This window comes from Capsicum annuum, chromosome 10 (assembly GCF_002878395.1).
Source record: "Capsicum annuum cultivar UCD-10X-F1 chromosome 10, UCD10Xv1.1, whole genome shotgun sequence".
In the NCBI taxonomy this organism is placed as follows: domain Eukaryota; kingdom Viridiplantae; phylum Streptophyta; class Magnoliopsida; order Solanales; family Solanaceae; genus Capsicum; species Capsicum annuum.
The window spans coordinates 205209047-205230345 of NC_061120.1; the positions used below are offsets into that span (position 1 = coordinate 205209047).

At 35.8% G+C, this 21299-nt stretch overlaps 1 protein-coding gene across 1 annotated transcript; it reads right to left on the reverse strand.

Annotated features, from left to right (window-relative positions):
• Nucleotides 1-1759: 1759 nt before the first annotated feature.
• Nucleotides 1760-16226, reverse strand: LOC124887877. The gene is made up of 6 exons (XM_047397797.1): nt 16222-16226; nt 15074-15109; nt 14712-14880; nt 12591-13220; nt 12424-12447; nt 1760-1960 (listed from the first exon to the last, which is right to left on the reverse strand). Exons 1-6 carry the CDS (start codon nt 16224-16226, stop codon nt 1760-1762), a joined length of 1065 nt encoding a protein of 354 aa, XP_047253753.1.
• Nucleotides 16227-21299: the final 5073 nt, after the last annotated feature.

Below are 21299 nucleotides of genomic sequence, written 5' to 3' on the forward strand. Positions count from 1 at the left end.
GAAGAGGATACTTGTTCTTGACCGCAACTTTATTGAGCTGAGGGTAATCTACATACATCTTGAGAGAACCGTTTTTCTTGCACACGAATAAGACTGGTGCACCCCATGAGAAAATATTGGGTCTGATGAATCCCTTATCTAAGAGATCCTTCAACTGATTTTTTAGCTCGTTGAGTTCTACTGGTGCCATTCTATATGGTGGAACAGAGATAGGCTGAGTATCTAAGATAAGGTTAATGCCAAAGTCTATTTCCCTTTCGTGAAGAATGTATGAAATATCTTCGGGAAAGACATCTAAATATTCATTAACCACTAGGAATGATTCAAACCTAGGAAATTCAAAATTGGAATCTTTAACATGCACGAGATGATACAAACACCCCATAGAAATTATTTTCCTTGCCCGAAGGTAGGAAACAAGCTTACTCCTAAAAGATGAAGTACTACCCTTCCACTATAGGACGGGATTATTCAGGAACTAAAATAGAACTATCCTATTTCTGCAGTCGACTATGGCATAGCAGAAATAAACCCAATCCATACTGAGAATAATGTTAAAATCACTCATCTCTAACTCGACTAAATATGCTGATGTGGCTTTCTAAAATTTCATAATCGAGAAGTTCCTATATACCCATAGAGCTATGATGGTTTTACCTACTAGGGTAGAGACTAAAGAGGGCTCTGCTATAATTTCAGGACTGATTCCAAAATCGCCTGCTATAAAAGGAGTAACGAAAGACAAGGATGCACCTGGATCTAGCAAAGAGTAAATAGGAACATGGAAAATATGTAATGTACCAGTAACGAGATCAGAAGAATTTTCCTGATCCTATTGAGTCTGAATAGCATAGAGTCTATTTGGACATTGCCCACTAGTAGTGCTGAAAGTTGAACCCTACTGATTTGGGTGATCGGACTGGGCTATGGAATGATTTTGCTGACCCTGTAGAACTGACTACGGACACCATCTAATCCTATGTCTTGGCTTGCCACAACCAAAACAGACATCACTACCAGATCTGCAAATAACCTTGTGGTTCTTTCTACAAGTTTGGAAAAAGGTATTTCTGCTAATATTGCCCTGTGACTAAGAACCTGGGACTCTATCTCTAAACTTAGGATTTGGAGCACTAGCTGAAGAATGAACTAGAGCTGATGATTTGGCACAAAACTATGAATGATTTTCTCCCTCTGACTTGGGTTGAGCAAAACTGAAACTACCTGACCTTGCTCTCCTATTCTGCCTCTCCCTAGTCCTAATCTTCTACTCCTATATTAGCTGAGCATGGGTCATGAGACTGGATAAATTCATATCACTGTTCAGCATCGCTAACCTACACTCATTTACCACGCTACCATTTACCCCTGACATAAACTTGCTCATCTTAGCCCTGTTGTCTGCAACCACATGAGGGGCATATTTGGCTAACTAAGTAAATATGAGAGAGTACTCTTTAACCATTACATTTTGTTGCCTAAGGTTGATTAACTCTAAAACTTGGTGTCCCTCAGCTCTTGGGGAAAGAATCTATCTAAGAAAGCCGTGAAAAATTCCTTCCACTTTATAGGACCTGCACTATCTACACTCTCGAACTTCCAGTGCTTGTACCAAGTATGAGCCACATCTTGCAATTGGTATGCGGGTAACTTAGCACTCTCAGCAGAAGTAACTCCCATGATATCAATGACTTTCTAGACTTGGTCAATGAATTCCTGAGGTCTTCATCAGACTTAGACCTGAAGAAAGATAGAGAGCTCATTCAGGTGAAGTCTGAATCATAGTTGCGGCTGATTTGACAATTGGATTGGCCAGAATAACTGGTGGCCATTTATTTTGGGCATCTACAAACTGAGCAAGTGTGGTGAATGTGGCCCTAAACTCCTCATGAGAAATAGGTTCACCTAAAGGATCTTCAGGCTGAGGAGCTGGATGGTTTATTCTCTTTGGAGACATGTTCTGAAATAAGAGAAGAACGGATTAGACTGAGAGTTTAACTTGAGATTATGCTCACTAGCACGATATGAATACTGAAAGAACGGAAACTGTTCCTAAAACATCTCATAGCCTCCTCTACATAAATGTGGCGCATAACACACCCATGTATAAGACTCTACTAGATGTGGCTTTCAAACTTCCTAAGACTCTATTAAACCTTAGGCTCTGATACCATGTTTGTAATGCCCTAATTTTTTGAATCGGAATGCTACACGGTGCTTATAACCCTGAAGCACCACAAGCTAACCCTTGACTGATATCTGTACCTATATACTGCATAATATACGTGTAAAATATGGAAAACATGAACAATAGGCCATAAGGTTCAACTGAATAAAATATCTGACAAATCATAACATCCATATGGGTGACAAATACCCAAAACAACTGAAGTCTGAATCTAAAATCTGAACATAAATCTTAAAGCCTCTAAGTACTGTCTGAAAGAAGGAGTTGAAGGAACATGTCTCCAACTAACTCCATAAATTGAAAGCTAACTGAAATAATAAATAAAATAAAATAATATCATCCTCAAATGGATGAGGACTCACTGCAAATCTGCGATTGGAATGCTACTGCTACTACTGATCTAAAACTCGTGTCTGTGAACCTATGGTGTAACATAAAAGAAAGCACTATAGCACAAATATGTCAGTAAAACTGTAGTACTGAGTATGTGAGTGAGGTAGGCTAAATGCAAGAGTTTACTTTTATGAACAATACTAACTGACTGACTGATATGAACGTAAGAGTGCAACACGCATACATAGTAACTGGAATCATGAATACATGATAGTTAGATATATATGATAATACATGGTTTACTAATAACTAACAAAAACTGATAGTGTAATTATATGTACGACTATTTCTGATAGTCCTAAATCTGATGGAACTATCTGAGTTCCGTACTATAACTGAATTGACTGTATCAGACAGTCCTGGCATACTAATATTTGATGAACTATCTGAGCTCATTTACTGAGACTGGGTCTAAAACTGTGGGAAGTATCCATCTAACCAACATGCCCCAATAACGCATATAGCTAAGTTAGGGTCCAATCTCTGCCCCAACTAAAGGGGTGTCATTACGGCGCCACTGGTAAGGACAAATGTGATTGACCCTTATCTAGCAGGTACTCAAAATAAGAATGGTGGGAACCCTAAACTAACAGGTTAAGCCATCTCATCAACCCTAATCTAACAGTTTAATATGTCTCAACCTACACTGGCTATGTAGTTCTGGAACAAAATGATGACTGCTAAGAATCACACCCTAATCTGACAGGTGAGTTTCCATCGTTGGGTTTGCTCGGTGCTAATTACTACTCCTATTTGAATGGAAACTGAACATGATCAACTGACTATACATGGACTGAGTAACTGACTTTCATTGACTGATAAAATAGTACTACTATCTGAGCATTTACTGAGATCATGAGATTTCTAAGATTTCTTGAGTCACATGACTGACTGAGTTTCTCTAGATCATCGATTGACTGAGAGTATCGTGATAACATGACATGGCTCTAGGTACACGGCTATATGTTTTAGGCACAAGTTCCCTCAGGACTCGATGGAAGGAAACTGACATATGTGACTAACTTGATTATAAGAATAGAGTCCACAATTCACAATATCATAAGTAGGGGATTTCATACAAATCATGGTTCTCAACATCTTATACATAGAAGTGAAATGCATACAACATGTATATTCTTGCATAGCTTCGATAACATGCTGATTCCATATCATAACAACAACACATAACAATAACATGGAATTTATGTGAAATCATGGAACATAGAGCGTGGACTTATTATTTAAGCATAATTAAATCATGGAACATGGATTCTATCATCCTACGCATTTTACCAAACACCTTACATGCACCACTTTGGGAATAGGTTTATTCATGAATTCAACAACCCAAATCACCCAAAGTTCATAAATTTCAACTAACATACCATCCTAGTTTCGTACAAACCCATAAAGATTCTATCTTGACATCATTCAACCCATAGACAAGACCAACAATCAAATCAAAACATAATAAACATGGCATATAGTTTAAAATAGGGTTCTTGGACTTCATGGATGAAAGGAGTCCATGAATGAACACGAACATACCTTTAGATGGAAGATCATTGACGATTTATGGAGAAATTTGCTTGAACTTAAATCCTCAATTGAAAAACCTAATGTGTTCTTAAGAGGATTTTAAGAAGAATGGGTATATTTTGGTGTAAATGGGAGTTAATCCCATGTTTGTGACTTATATAGGGGTGAGAAAATGACCAATTTACCCCTCTGAATGCGGATATTTAATAACTAAAACTGGGTACCGATGCTACAAGTGATGCCATGTGTTAATGGTTGCAATATGATACTAGACACGTCGTCCTATGATCACATTGATCCTCATGAGTTTTGGCTCTAGCAGACTACACAAATGTTGACCAACGCAATTGGCAGTGCAGCACGGTAAGATCGCGGCAATCCACTATTTTGGCACTCCAAGCATGATCTAAACGTGTTATGAAAAATTTAAAACTTGTTCGGGAACACCTATTGACCTTCCTAATCATGAATTAATGAAAATACGGGCCATTAGAGGATATTAAGATGGCGAGATGCGATTGCCAACTTTTGAAGGCCAAAAATAGGCTAAGTCTGGGAACTTCATTAGAATTTTCTAAGTCTGGGATCCCTTGACAAGTTTGAAGGGATAAATCAAGCTTAGATGTTTTGCGGGATCTTACACAATGCCTCTTGGACGATAGGTGGGACATTAAGTATTATTAAAAATGTTAGTCTTATCCTTGTCATAGAATGCCCTTAGACTTGACATCCAGCCTAGGTGGGTTGGGACGGGTACTCATTCGAAAGTGATGATCCCAACAGATATTAACGGCGAGGATAATGACATTATTACTTGTCTAAGAGTTTGGCCCTTGGGTCGAATGATGATTAAACAAGTTGGGTTTTTTATCCGAATAAAATCAAAACATTTCTTTATTTAATTGATGAGTTCTTTATTCCTTTATTTACTTTGTATGCTTATTTTTGGGGAAGTTAATTTATTGTAGAAGCAGTCCCCTTTATTGCAAATTATGTCACTTCTTTCTCCTCGCTTTTTTTATTTACATGTTTTATTTATTTTTATCACTTAGATAATTAACAATTAGAATTAACAAATGTCATGTGTTTGCCTATTATATACTTCATCACTTAGTTAAAACTTAAGGTAATAAAACAACCGACTTTTATTTGATCACATAGAATCCCCACATAAAGTACAAATTTGATCGGGAACTACCTTTGTGGACCTCAAAAGGTGTCTAACTCCTTCCTTTCGAGGTAATTTGAACCCTTACCCAAATATCTGGTGAACTAAGACAAAATAACAAAATAGGTTTGTAGTAGCCTTGACCCGTGCCCTAACGCACCTTTAATATGTTAGGTGGTGACTCTTCACACTCTCTACTTTAAAATAGTCCCAAAAGAGTGGTCACGTTGAATCCTTCTTTCCGCAAGGAAAATGGGGTGCGAAAGAATGGCGAATCTACTAGGGATCTTAGGTTCTAACCATTATGAGTTTGTGTTTTACGTGGGATTCTATTATGTGTCTGAATTTTATCTTTGATTGTGACTTTTCATGATTATCGTTTGTTTTGACACCTTGATTTATTTTTTCATTTGTTAACCCTTCTCCTTCCCTTTATATGTGTTTTCATATTTTTTCATGCCTATCATTTCCCATCTTCTCCCTTTTATTGGCTATATATTTTGATATTTATTTGTTTTTATGTTTCTAAGCATGTTATTATATTTTTCTATGTGCTATGTGTTACTGCTTTTTAAAACTGGCATTTCACTCATACTTTCCTCCACTTGGAACTTTTTTTATTTTCTTTTTACGAACGGTTGCGTGGTAGCACGGACGTTCATTCCTAAAACACCCTTCGGGAAATGCCTTGTGGATCGATCAATCAGCGGTGCATTGACAGCCAAGAGCTCTCCCACTCTCGAGTTGTCCACTCGAGGAAACCATGTCCTAAACCTGCTCTTGTCCTTTAGGCCTTGGCTACATATTCCTTTTATTAAGGAATATACGTCCCATTCATTGTAGGATGCCTTGGAATCCTTGATGTGTTGAATATTAGTCTCATTCAGAGTCCAAAGAGGTTCATGGCCTCAAAAGGACTCACAATTATTTTCTATATGTTGCATTACCATGTATGCATTGATATCTTGCCTATCTTGATGTTGTATTTCTTGTCCTAAACGCTCCTTATTCTTAGTGCTCCTTATTTCATGGTTCTTTACTCTCAAAACCCTAATTATGTTAGGACCCTACAATACACTCTTAGGGTCTATTTAATTCTTCCCTTCAATTATCTTCCTGCTCATCTGTTAGTATATTAATTATCCCTAGGCTCAACTGTCATTTTGATAAAGGGTTTTAGTCTCATTCACAATCTCTTAGTGCAGCTTATCATTTTAGGATATCCTCTTCCTAATGCTTTTAACATTTACATACTATCGTCCTCATACTCATGTCGTTCTCTAGCTTTCACAACTTCTAAGTTGTATAAAGCTCTCCTAACGTCTATTCACTCCGAATGAGCATAACTCATTCTTTTAAATAAGTAGGATATTCATTCTATACTCTCATACATATTCTTTATTTCTAATTATAACAAATAATGAATAAAAATATAGAAAGAGTAGAATTGGACCTCAACATAAAGCTATTAAGATTTTATATTACTTGAGTAAAATGGAAGAATCTATATCCAAGAACCTCGACTCAAATTCAATACGAATCCGCCAAACTCAAACTAAAAATCATGAAACAGAGAAGGATCCGGACCAGATTCCAGCAGATTTGGACAGAATTGAAAGTGAACGGGAGTTGGGTTAATTGTTTTCACATTATCGGTAATTTGGCGAGCTTCGACGGTGACCGAAAATGAAAAAAAAAGGAAAGTAGTCACATTTTTTGGTGAAAATTCATCGAAAAAGCCTCTTTATCTCTAATATTTCTCCTGTTTTCACCCTTTCTTTTTGCCATCCATTTTTCGATCACTATCTCCCTCTCTCAATTCTCACTATTTCTACTCTCTCTACTCTAATCTCAATTTGTATGCATCTATCTCTCCTCCCTTCCTCTATGTATCTCAAGGTTTGGTAATGAACTCTGTGTGTATTTCATCACCGTGTAGAAGCTATGTGTGCTCTTTTTCAATCCCTTCTATTGTTTATATATGAACTATAAGAGAGATGTATGTGTGTGGGTGTGTTGTTCAGTAAGGAATATGTGTGTGCATTTCTATGTGTGAATCGGTGTATGTATATTATTGAGAGTAAATTGGGGAGTATATTTTGTATGGGTATTTTGGTGTGTGAGATCTAATTATGTGTGAGGAATCCCTTTTTGTAAAATTCTATTAAGAGAGAAAAAGGGGGAAAATATGAGAGGGGCCTGGAGGTGTACGTGAGTAGGGGGTAGGGGTAAGTGATTAGTGGTTGTTATTTTTGTTAGGATGAGGTTTCAAAAGTGGGGTATTTTTGTTATTTTATTTATTCTTTGTCTTTTTATACGGAAATTATTAAATGGGTAAGGATGTTAATTTTTTTGGAATATTGTTATTTTTGTTAGGGTAAGGTGTCAAAAGTGGTTATCAATTTGTTGGATTTGTTATAGTATGGAACTTATCACATGAGTAAAGGTACGTGGTAAGATGGTGTAAAATGGTAAATGATAATTTTTGGTGGGACAAAATTACGTTTCTACATCATGCCTCTTTTGGTATAAACATAAAGTTTTTCATACATAATAGTAGATAATGAAGCAGAATTTTGACCCGACCATTATTAAAAAGGAAGAAAAAGAAGGACAGAGTACCACCGAGTCTTGATTTAGGACATCCTATCTACCTAAGTTATGAGGGAATCAAGTCACAAGTATCTCAAAGGGTTGGAAGGAGAAGGACTATACCGAGTTAGAGATTCGTGTGAGGTCCTATCGAAGTTTTGATCCATGGCTCTGTCATTACAACAAAATAAAAACTACAAGTTAAAAAGATAAATGAAATTACAAAATTCCTATCTATGCAACATCTCTTGATTCTTTTCTTAGGTCTTCGATGCTTTCACAAGTGACAAAAGATTTGATCCTCCTTGGGTTGAACTTGAGAATAGATTCTTCCCCATACAAAATTTAGTATTGAAGATGAACTCGAACATTGACCATGATATTTCTTGTGGGACTTCTTGACTTTGAACATGAATTTGAAAATCTCACCCTATTCTCCAGGTGGTCTCCTGACATAATTTCTTCACATTGTTGCTTGGTTTTCTATTTTTTTCACCCTATTCTCATACAGGCTCTTGAAATCAAAACCAAAACTATAATGAACATTATCCTAAAAAAAATTTATTACCAAGAGATGTTCCATTTTACAGAAAAGTAAAGAGAAGTTCCATGTAACATTCATAAAATTTTGCCCAATTTATCATCAGAGGACTTTTGTGAAATTCACATGATAACTACTTGAAAAACCCAAACAAGGAAATGCATTTTCCATGGGTTAATTGGAATTATTCGACTAGAAAGTGAATTTTCAGGAGTCAAATGGAATGACTAAACTAGAAGGTACATCTTCTAGGAGTCAAGGGGAATGACTCGTCGAGAAAGTATATTTTCTAGGAGCCAAGAGGAATGAATCGACTAGAAAGTACATCTTCTAGGAGTCAGGGGAATGACTCCACTAGAAAGTATATTTTCTAGTATTCAAGGGGAATGATTCAACTAGAAAGTACATCTTCTAGGAGTTAAGGGAATAAATCGACTATGAAGTACATCTTCTAGGAGTCAAGGGGAATAACTCAACTAGAAAGTGTTTTCTAGGAGTGAAGGCTCAATTTAAAAAGTGTATCACCTAGCAATTTAAAACTTAAATACCTGAACAAGAAAGTGTGTCTCCGAGGGATATAGGATGATGAAGTTTTACCATGATTTGATTATCAAACCTGTGCAACAACATTACTTTCTACATTTGTAGAAGTGAGAAATTACAGTCGTTGATGTGTAGTCTTTGAAATCTTGATTTGAAGGTAACACGTGTTCCTGTTTTAATACAAAGAAAACTTGTGAGTTTAGAAACATGGTTGATAGTTTGTGGATTTAGATTTGTTGGAAATCGCTCTTGTTCTCATCACATTTAACCTTGCTTCCAACCATTAGCATATGTCATTGACTTGCTACATCATTGACCCAAACTCAGAATATTAAGAGTGACTCTGAAACAAACACAGTATCTCTGCTTTGCCATGTTTCTCAGATAAACCCTTTGAACCTTGGTACTTCCATGAGTTCTCAGACTTGTATTTTGACAAAACTTTCTGGATGCCTTATTTCAGCTCACAATCAAGTCTTTTTCATGTGTTGGCTTTTTTTCTTGCTTTGTGCAATTAAAGAAGTTGATAGCCAGTTTTAAAATCTTTTCTCACTTATTTTGACATGGTGATATGCCTAAATTACACCTCTTTTATGAAAGAGTAAGCGGTCGTTGTAAAATATATAACCCAACTAGGTTGGGGTCGAATCCCACAGGAAATATGGTGTCAATCAAGTCTATTTGTGAATAAACTAACTAATAGGTAATGGTTTTATTTAATTGGGGGTTTGTATCAACCAAACAATTGCTATAGTTGTAACTTGCTTCTGAACTCAAAACTAAAATTTCAATGGTTCAAATCAATGATAGAGAGAAACTAGGGTTGTGATCACTATGATTATTAATCCCCATTAAATAATAACTGTAGTATTGGGTTCTCGTGACATGTGGGAAACACCAAATTATCAGTTTCAATAGTCCATCTAAGTGTTTCTCAACCTAACTAGATGTTGAACTCCCTAATTCTCTCGAACTTAGGAAACATTCCATTCATACTGATTTTATCTTGAGTTGATTAATCTTGTTACAGCATTAATCATTAGATGAGAACTTAACCTTCCCAAATCCTCGTTGATAATTTGCTACCTTTAGTTTATTTCTCAGTTTGAGCAAATCAACATAAGGCAGGATCTATTGTTTGCAACCAATAGATAACAATTATTACAAAGGAATTATCAAGATATCCCCACAATCACTCAAACCCTAACCAACTATTAAATCCATGAAGGAATAATCAAAGATCCCACAACCCTAGTTGTGGGTTTTAGTTCCACATGAGAAAGAAAGAGATAGCAACAATTATATTCCTCATTCAAAGTAATTAATCTTATAAAAGATGAAGTCTAAAGTTGATTCTCTTCCAAGTTCAAGAGAAAATTTCCACAACCAAATCAAAGATTTGAAAATTTAATTCTAAGTTAAGAGCTCCAAAGAGAGGTGACTTCGCCTTTGGAACCCTAAAATCCACTATTTATATCCGTATATTAAGAAAAATTCAAAATTAAAAATTCATCTTTTTCTTCTTTAGCTGACGACATGTCTGATAGCTTATCACAAAGTTGATAGCTTATCAGAGAATGTCGTCAAACCTTCTTCAGTGTGACGCCAACTGTGAAGGCTTATTAAAAGTATTACGACTTATTAGAAGTTGTCATGAGAAATCCTTCAATTTTCTTGTGTTCTACTTCAGTGAAATGACATATCTGACAACTTATCAGAGATCTGATAGCTTATCAGATATGTCGTGAGAAATGTCTCCATTTTGTTGTTCTCTGCCTCAGTATGACGACATGTCTAACGGCTTATTAGAGATTTGATAGCTTATCAGACCATGTCATCAGGTGAAGTTTTAAAACTCAGTTATTTTCAACAAAAGCATCCTTATTGATGTAGCTTTCATATATTTCCATGCAAGCTAACTTCCCTACAAAATCACAAGAAATATAATCAAAAAACAACAGTAGTTACTTAAGAACTTACAATTATTTCAAGTTAAAAGTCTTAAATGTGCTAACAAAAGACTAGCACCTCAACACCCTCAACTTAAAACCATTGCTCGTCCTCAACAAACTACATAACACCATACTACGATGCTTAACCAAGATAAACATAAGATACCTATGACAGTTGATTGTCAATTTTAGCTCGAAACACATTACCCTTTCCAATTTCAATCACCTTCAACCCAACTGTTTACATTAATAAAGGTCAATAATGTGACATAAAGGAATCAAGTTATGACATCAAATTAGCAATAATAACCATGCATATGTACAATTTACACTACCCAAATAAGTAGGCAGCTAGCAATGTAACCGATGTGCCCTTACAACAAAGAAGTCCATCTTCACTCATATATGAAATCAAGCACGTAAATGCAAGGACGGTCAGAGACATTCACTCTCAAGAAAGAAGTTCCAGTCAATTTATGCAAAGCTTGCCCTTATTTTCATCACCAAGGCTTTCAGACAGTTAAGCTAGGACCACTATAGTACTTTTCTTCAGCTTGTAATGTAGGCTTGGAGATGGTATGATACGCAAGGATATTTAAAGTGACTAAGCCTCCTTGGAACTACACTACTTTTGGGGTCTCACTTTTCAACCTTTAACTTATTTCTCCCTTTCTTTATCGAAGCAAATTCAGGTTGGATGCGGTCCTTTAGTCTTTCATTGTCTCTTTTTCACAATTTTTCTTTTCTTATTCTTTTTCTACCACACCCACCCTTGCATTTTTTTTATTTTACCCTTCTTCATACTCACTTTACATCACGCATCCCTATGATAGCCACCCTCAACTTAGGCAATTTTCCTAAGTCAAAGTGCACAATCCCAAAGAGGACCAGGGACAAAACAAGTTCATTATGATACAAGTGGGAAGGTGATAGGTATAATAAAAAAAATATAGGCATTCAGGCTCAAAATCAGGATCAAGGGATGTTATTTAAACATAGAAGGTTTTTAGTATAAAACTGTACTAACATAAAAAAAAAATGGCCGATGATCCTTTCCTAAACACTCTCCTACAACCGATGCAGACAAACACATGGCACAAAGGTACATCACAAGCTACTACTTATCTGGTTCATGCAATTATTAGTAATGATTATCATGTCCCTAATACCAATACCATAACAAGATTCACAACAGTCACATATAGATGCACATCACACCGTTACAAAACAGACAGTTGGAAAGGTATTTATCATTCCCAAAAATCTACAAAAAAATGTCAAATATCCCAGATACTTAATTTTTTCTTACTTAACCACAACACATCACAAAACAAAATACAATATGCCTAAACATGTTGGATCTACTAGGAACAAGACTCCGAGGAAAAGAGGCACGACAATAAAAACACCAAGAGGACATCAACACCCATAAGCAGCCTCAGCCTCTACTTAAAATCATAGGTTGTCCCCAATGCATCAAACTAAAACAAGATAGTTAGAAAAATACCTCTGGCACCGTAGGTGCAAGGATCTGATGTAAATAACGTAAAATGAATACAAACAACAAAATACCTTAGGTTTTCTCCCAAGCAGCACCTGATTTAATGTCGCGACACGACTCAGTTGTCTTGACTACTCAGAATTCATCAAGATACTTTGTTGATACCTCTTTACTTCTTTTGGAGGATCAAGAAAGTGCTTCATCCCTAGTTCTACTGGTGTATCTCTCCCATCTTCATAGAATACATCAACAATCAAGAAGACACTTATCTCCTTTTTCTGCCTCATGGATTGATGCACTTTAAAACTAACATCTTTACCTTTAAGCCTAAATTTTAGCCTATTCAGCTCCGTGTCAACTAACACTCTCCCAGTTACTAAGAAAGGCCTGCCTAAAATTATGGGCACTTTGAAGTCTAATTCGCAATGAAGGATTACAAAGTCAGCAAGGAATATAAAATCGGCCACCTTTACAAGTACATCATGTAGAACATCAATCAGCCACTTTATAGACCTATCCGCCATAACTAGTCTCAAGTTTGTAGGAGTAGGATCCCCTAAACCCAGTTTCTTAAACACAACAAGCAGCATCAGGTTTATACTGGCTCCCAAATCACATAGAGCTTTTGTAAAATCCAAGGACCCAATAGTGCACGGGATGGTAAATGCTCCCAGGCCTGCCTTTTTTTGCACTAAAGACCTTGTGGAGATAGCACCACAATGATGAAGATTATCCTCCGTCTCATGGATAACCTTCCGTATCTTCGTGAAAAGGTCTTTTATGAACTTAGTATATCCAGGCATCTACTCAAGTTCCTCAACCAAAGGCATATTGACTATCAACTATTTTAACATTGCCATGAATTTACTAAACTTCGTGTTATCATCCCACTTCTTTAATATCTGAGGAAAGGGAGATGGGGGTTTTGGGAGAGTTTTCAACACTACCTTCTTTTCCTTATCTTTTATTTTTTCCAACTCATCACCCGGCTAATGATTAGAAGGGATATCAATGCCATCCAGCTTTTCAAACTCCACTAGATTACTTTCCTTAGTCTCACAATCTTCTCCAACCATAGATTGGCTCTCGGCTTTACCCATAAAAGGGCTCGGTAATATTTTACCACTTTGAGTGGTAATTGACATGCAAGTACCATCATTGTGAGGGTTTTGAACTATGTCACTAGGCAACGTTCTGCTCTTTCTCTAAGTTAATGCTGCTGAAAGTTGGCTCATCTGCTACTCCAACTGTTTGATTGAAGTTGAGTGTAAGTTTACCAACTGACTCAATGATTAAAAGTCACTTTTCATTGTTGCCATACCTATATTGGTGGCCTCTACTCCTTTTAGCAACTTCTTCATTATGTCCTCCATGGACACTTTGCCCAAGCCAGTAGCAAAATTATCTCGATTGCCACGAGGCACTTAAAGTCCATTCCTGTCAGTCTTATTCTTCCAATCTCCTTGTTGGTTCCACATTTGGTTTCCTTGACCACCGGTCTAAAAACCCCCTGGTTATGCAAATAATTAGCCTCTTTCTCGATGTTTGAATCAGCTTCATTACCGTGGGACCCCACAACTTTTATCTTTTCTATATTCCCTGATAGAAAATATTTTGTGAGAAGATCCATCTGGGTTTTTATGTGAGCCATATCCTGATCATGCTCCTCTTATCTCCTACGCTGCTCTACTGATATTATACTAGACCCAATATTGCTTGCTACCACAGAATCTCTAATATGCCAGGCTCTACTTGCCTTAGTCATTCTTTCTAACATGTCTGGAGCCTCAGTAAAGGTGATATCCATAAAAGCTCCTCCTGCAGCATTATCCACTATTGTCTTTGTAAGTGAGTTCAAGGCTCTATAGAATGTTTTGCATCAAGTGTTCATCAGTCATCTTATGGTTTGGAAATTGAGTCAACATCTTTTTAAACCTTGCTCAAGTCTCGTGCAAAGCTTCATTAGCCAATTTTCTAAAGTTGCTGATCTTATCCCTCAACTGTAACATTCTAGAGAGTGGAAAGAACCTTTCTAAGAAAGCTCCTTTCAATTGCCTCCAGTTTTTTATAGAACCAGGAGTCAGCTCAGTCAACTACATAGTTACCTCTCCAGACAGATATAGTGGGAACAATCTCAAACAAATAGAATTTTGTCCCACTCCAGGATTACTAAATGACTAACAAATAGTTATGAAATTTACCAAATATAGATTTGGATCATCACCAAGTAATTCACCAAAGAGTCCTTTCAAATTCAAAAGTTGGATCATAGTACTGGTGATGTTGAATTTCACCCCAGGAGCTAACGGTGGTAGAATAATTTCCCTTATAGCTCCAGCTGCATCTAAATTGTCCTCATCATTGTCAATATCATACTGCACAAGTTGGCGATCCTGCCTTGCTTTGAATGGGCAATTTCTATTTACATTTCTGTCAAACAGTGCCACTATATCTTTGGCACACCTATGATTTCACGATCCCAACAGATCATCATCACCCAGGTCTTCTTCGTCTAGATTTGGTACCCGGCCTCAGTTATCTAGATTCTATTGATTTAACTGAGCCAAAGCCAAGGCGGCTAGTCTTCCTACTTCTTGTAGGTCTGCCATTCTACTGATCAATTGAGGTTCTGAATGTACTGGTAATAATGGTTTACCTGAACTCCGTGTACTTGGCATACACACTAACTACCCTGCAAAGAGAAAAAACAACAAATAAAAGTAAAACCAGGAAACTTACTATGAGTTAATTATCATAGATATACTCAATTCACAACTGTATTACCTAGCAACGGTGCCAAAATTTAATATGCCCAAATTATACCTCTTTTACGAGAGAGTAAGTGGTCGTTGTCAAATATATAAACCAACTAGGTTGGGGTTGAATCCTACAGGAATATGGTGTCAATCAAGCTTATTTTGAATAAACTGACTAATAGGTAATGGTTTCCTTTAATAGGGAGGTTTGAATCAATCAAACAATTGCTATTGTTGAAACTTGCTTCAGAACTCAAAACTAAAATTTCAATGGTTCAAATCAATGATAGAGAGAAACTAGGGTTGTGATCACTATGATTATTAATCCTCATTAAATAATAACTGTAGTATTGGGTTCTCGTGACTTATGGGAAACACCAAATTATCAGTTTCAATAGGCCATCTAAGTGTTTCTCAACCTACCTAGATGTTGAACTCCCTAATTCTCTCAAACTTAGGAAACATTCTATTCATACTTATTTTATCTCGAGTTGATTAATATTTTCACAGCATTAATCATTAGATGAGAACTTAACCTTCCTAAATCCTCGTTGATAATTCACTACCTTTAGTTTATTTCTCAGTTCGAGCAAATCAACATAAGGCAAGATCTATTGTTTGCTACCAATAGATAAAAATTATTACAAAGAAATTATCAAGATATCCCCACAATCACTCAAACCCTAACCAACTATTAAATCCATGGAGGAATAATCATAGATCCCACAACCCTAGTTGTGGGTTTTTGTTCCACACGAGAAAGAAAGAGATAGCAACAATTATATTCATCATTCAAAGTAATTAAACTTACACAAGATGAAGTCTGAAGTTGATTCTCTTCCAAGTTCAAGAGAAAATTTCCACAACCAAATCAAAGAGTTGAAAATTTAATTCTAAGTTAAGATCTCCAAAGACATTCACTACAAAAAAAAATAGCATTTAGCGACACATCATATTCGTTGCTATCATATGAAAATCTGTCGCTAAATAGAAATAGCGGCGGAATAGCAACGAAATTTGTTCTGTCGCTATATTGCTTGTTGCTAACCTCATGGCGATAAAAAATTGAATTCCATCGCAAGATTTGTGACCAATTAGCGACGAAATAATTTGGTTGTTGATATTACTGACGTACATTTCCGTTGCTATAGCGTTACTATTTCCAAAATTCATTTTGGTCGTGGCTTAATTTATGACAGAATATTTTGTCGTTGATCCGTTGCAACATAATTTGATCTACTTATTTAGCAACCAAATTTATCCATCGCTAAAGTTTTTCAGTAGCTACGACTGATGTTAGTCAATAATTTTTTGTCGCTAATTACAGCCGTCTTTAGCAACTAAATTAATCCGTCCCTAAAGTTTTTCAGTCGCAACGACAAAAGTTAGTCACTAATTTTTTGTCACTAATAATTTTATAAGAAAATAGTTGAAACACGTAAATTATAAAATAATTAAATATCCAACATTCAAATAGATAGCAAAATTCACAACAATTGTGTCCAACACCCACAATTTCAAGTATTTTATCAAACATAAACTAAAGTCAAAATAGTCTATCAAAAATTAGTGCAACGATCATGGACTACGAATGAAGCTACGAATCAACGTCGTCATCATCATATGAGTAGGAGGACGATCAAGCACGGCCCCATCTTGTATCCTAATTCCACCAACACGCTCAATAACTATCGGAAGAAAATGAGTAGTAAGGGCCGAAATCAATTGCTTTACCAACTCCTCCATATTTGTTGTCGGTAAAGAAATTGAAGGTGGTACTGATGATGTGGAAGCATTGCAGGCACACAGTTTTTTCCCAAAGTAACTTGTAGCTTCAGATCCAAGACCAAACAATCTTTTCTTCTTTGCTCCTCCCGCAGCTTCATAATATGTCTCCAATTGATCTATTTCAGATTCACATTGTACTTTTTACCATATAATTTCTTCATACCTTTCCTGTAACAAGTGAAGTTATTAAAATAAACTCAAGTTCATGTCAACACAAAAGAAAAATAAGAGATGAGTATCATATCATTAGATGTAAGTTATGGACTTACATGTAGAAGTCGGGAACACTCACCAACAAAAGATTTTCCATTATGATTATGTGTATGGACGTGCAAATGTAACTCACTTGGAGTTGGATCTCGACCTATTTTAAGAGCCTATATAGAATTTTCAGGTATTTAGAATGAGACCAACATACATTAGCAGTATACCAAAAGAGAATCATGACACACCACCAAGTTTCTTTGCCCTATTCTAAGCAAAAAAATATCACCAAACATGTTGGTATAGCAGCAAAATAAAGAGGAAAAAGAAGAGAGTAGCAGGAAAGAATTGTTGCAAAACAAAGAGGAAAAACAAGAGAAATTGCAGCAATTGCTTGCTGAAAAAATAGCATAAAACCAGCAGCAGCTGCAATAACAGAAAACAGCAACAGTAACAATTTCCAGCAACTATTAGTGTAACAAATAAGAATGCACATGTAGAAAATAGCTGCTACAGTTCTGGAAAATAGCAAATGTTGGTTTCTTGGGCAGTATGTTGTAGTTCTGGAAAACAGCTGCTTGCTGGAAAAGTAGCATAAAACCAGCAGCTGCTGCAATAATAGAAAACAGCAGATATGTTCCACAGAGAAAATACTTTTTTTATTGCAAGATAGATAGAGGTAAGATTGTAAATACACTACCCTCACGCACACGGTGAGATTACACTAGCTACGTTGTTGGTTGGAACCATGAAGTACAGTTAGGAACAAAATGAGGATATGTTTCACTAAAAAGATCTGCCAATAGAATTAATAAAAAAAAGTTGATGATTGAAGAAACATCATTAATATAAATAGTAGATGGCATTTAAATAGAAGTAAAGGATATTAAGGCAGATATTTTAGGGTTAAAATATCTTCCTTAATATCCTTGTTTTGCAGCCCAAACAAGGTAGTACCACTACCAGCTTCTTGCTACGCACTTTAGACACAACCATAGCTACTAAAACAATGAAGTAACGACTTAAAACTAATCAGCTATTTCAAGGTACGTAGTAGCAGACCAAAGCATTACATATAGCGCCAAAATAAAATGGAAAAACTAGCATGTCAACAGCCAAAAGAACATAGCAGCAGCCCAAACAAAATAACTTTTAGGGTTGATGAACAATTTTCATGAATTATATACTTACAAGTTTTTTTTGGTGCTCTCCAGCTGTGATAGAGCCACCAGTGTGTGTCCCAGCAGCTACTTCATGTCCACCGCAACGATTCTTTGAATTTGTCTTGAACTTCTTAACACAGTCATCACTTTGCCAAAGTTCCATCCATTTTCCCACACATGGTCATTTACAAATTTCGGTTGAACTATAACTCTATGCTTCTTTATATTGGAAATGAAATTCTTGTAGCATAATGCAGCCTTCTTCATCCATTGCTGTTTCACTAGAACTTCACTAACGGAAGCATCCCAATAGAAATTCTTTTGAAATTCAGTTTAAAGTAATATAATTAAGTGTTAGCTGCAAACTCAAACAACTTCTATTGATTATGATCTTAAAAACATACCTTGAATTCTCCAAAACAACCATCTTTGACATCTTGTGAAACATCTTTCCAGTTGATCCCATTAGGATCAACTTTACTTTTGAAAGACAATGTAATGGAACTGGAACATTTGGAAGATGGTTCCAAACTGTACAACATCAAATTCAAAATCAATAACACTACACAACATCTATGTACAAAAACAGTAAACATATAAGTAGTAGGTACTAGCCCTGAAGATGTCAGAAAAATAAGGGTCCGGCCATTGTTACAACTGCAATCTCCTGAAGCAGATACATTTCTCTAACTAGATGTTGCCTCAGCTGCTGTGTTTCTTTGAGCATTCATATTCTGGCCTGTTGGGCTGCTTTGGTTAGGTGAAACAGGAGATGTCTCAGGAATGACCGGTGTTTGATCGGGTGGCATAGTCGGAATGGAACTTGTATCATCCTGTTCGATTACTGGAGCTGGAATATATGGAATTTTTACAAGATATAAGGTGTTCATCATCATCACCCCAATACAACATACATCCTGATTCACAACAATCAATCTTTTCAACTGGCAAACCCACGCTACATACTAACTTCTTCATCTGATAATAGTCATCAAACACGACGTTATCTTTAGGTAAAGACTCCTTAAGAAATTGCATCATTTGGTTATAGCCTCTTTGTGACATATTATTCTCCATTTTAATATTCAATATTCGAGAGACAACTGCAAGTTGAGCGAGGGATGAACCGGGATATAATTCTGCATCAGCAGCATCTAGCAAATCATAAAATTTTTTGGAAACGAGATTAGGATATTCCTCCATTGAATGTTGAAAAGGATAAAATGACTCGGGTTCACTATTGCTATAAGATTGCCAGCTTGAACCCTGAGAAAAGTTGGGACCAGCTGCATCCAAAATTATTTTTCGGTATGGATTCTCTTCGAATATTGGTTGACCACCACCATGCAATGCATTACCATAAGAAGTCTCACTTATATCATCTCTTTCCCCTTGATGCTTCCAAATAAAATAGTTCTCAATAAATCTAGATTGATAAAGGTGACATTTAACATTTTCAATATCCATGAATTTATAGTTCTGACATTTTGCACATGGACATCTAACTTTGTCACCACTCATACGATTTGGTTGAGAACATGAAAATTGAATAAATTCATCCACCCCAGTTACAAATCTAGAATATAAACCCCCTCGGCCATCTAACCTCTCATACATCCAACTACGCTCTAGATTATTCATGTTCCTATTAAGGTTGAAATAAAAAAAAAAGAATAATCAGTGCTAATTAACCAGCTTAATAAGAAATACGACAATTAGTCTTAATTAATAATTAACCTTGTTGGAAATGTTTATTAACAAATACGATAATGTATGATCAGGCTCTATATAAAGAACTACTTAGCAAAGAAAGCATAATTAAGTTGATCAATTGACAGTTAAATAGTTTCACTAAATTATTCAAACTTATGCTATTAAAGTAGAAAACAAAACTAGTTTACCTTTAAAATAAGATAAAAGTGATACATACTTCTATTTTAAGTTACAGACATAATCGAGAAGCCAACAAGCTTACCAAGAAAAATTAAAAAGTTGAAAGAAAGTTTTAAAACACACCTAATTGAATACAATACTCCTCTTACTTTACCACCAATCTACAACTGCACTACACCAATTCCAGTAAAAAGACACCTGAAAGATAAGTGTATCAAATAAGTATTTGAATATATGACACACCCTATTAACATTTTTGCAGAATCCAAGCAACATTGATGTACATACAAAACATTTGTAAAGAATCGGTTATCGGTTTATTGGTTAAAACTATTTCCCTTATATATTTTAGAGCTTCCGTGGAATATAGAAGTATTATGGAATAACCTTTTTTTCTTTAGTACAGTTGGATAAATAACATATGATGTACATATGATGGCTAAATAACATGGAATAACTTTATATCTTCAGTACAGTTGGATAATTTTATTATGTGTTTTGTGAAGTACCTCTAAATTTTCATACAATTGCACGACTAAATTAAGGATTCAAAAAGCTCCTCTTATAATTAGAGAAGAAGTTAATGCATCACTTTGGAGGTATTGGTTGCTAGAGACTACCCTAAGAAGAAAACCACTTGTTTAACTTTAATTACGAAATTGATACATATGATTCAAACTATACACATTGATACCCGGTATATAAAGGACAAGGGTATATTTCAAAACAATCTAGTTTCAACTTCTAACTTCGCCATTCAACTAATAAACCGACCACATAAGACAAAAGTTTACATTGCTTCACTAGCCATAGTCCAAAGGAATTATTATGATGCTTTTGTATCAGTATCCAAACAATCCTGCAACATGCTTTTAGACTTACAATGTGAAGAAGCTAATCTTTCCCTCCCTGGACGAATAAATACTCAAAAGTGCTAAAGCATATTCCAACTACCAAAGATGGATTTCTACCATAGGACTAGGCAAAGTTAAATGCCTCAGAGGATAGCTCTACGTCACAGAACATACAAATAGACAAGATTTTGTTGAAGTAAGCTTAAAATAACACAACCCATTAT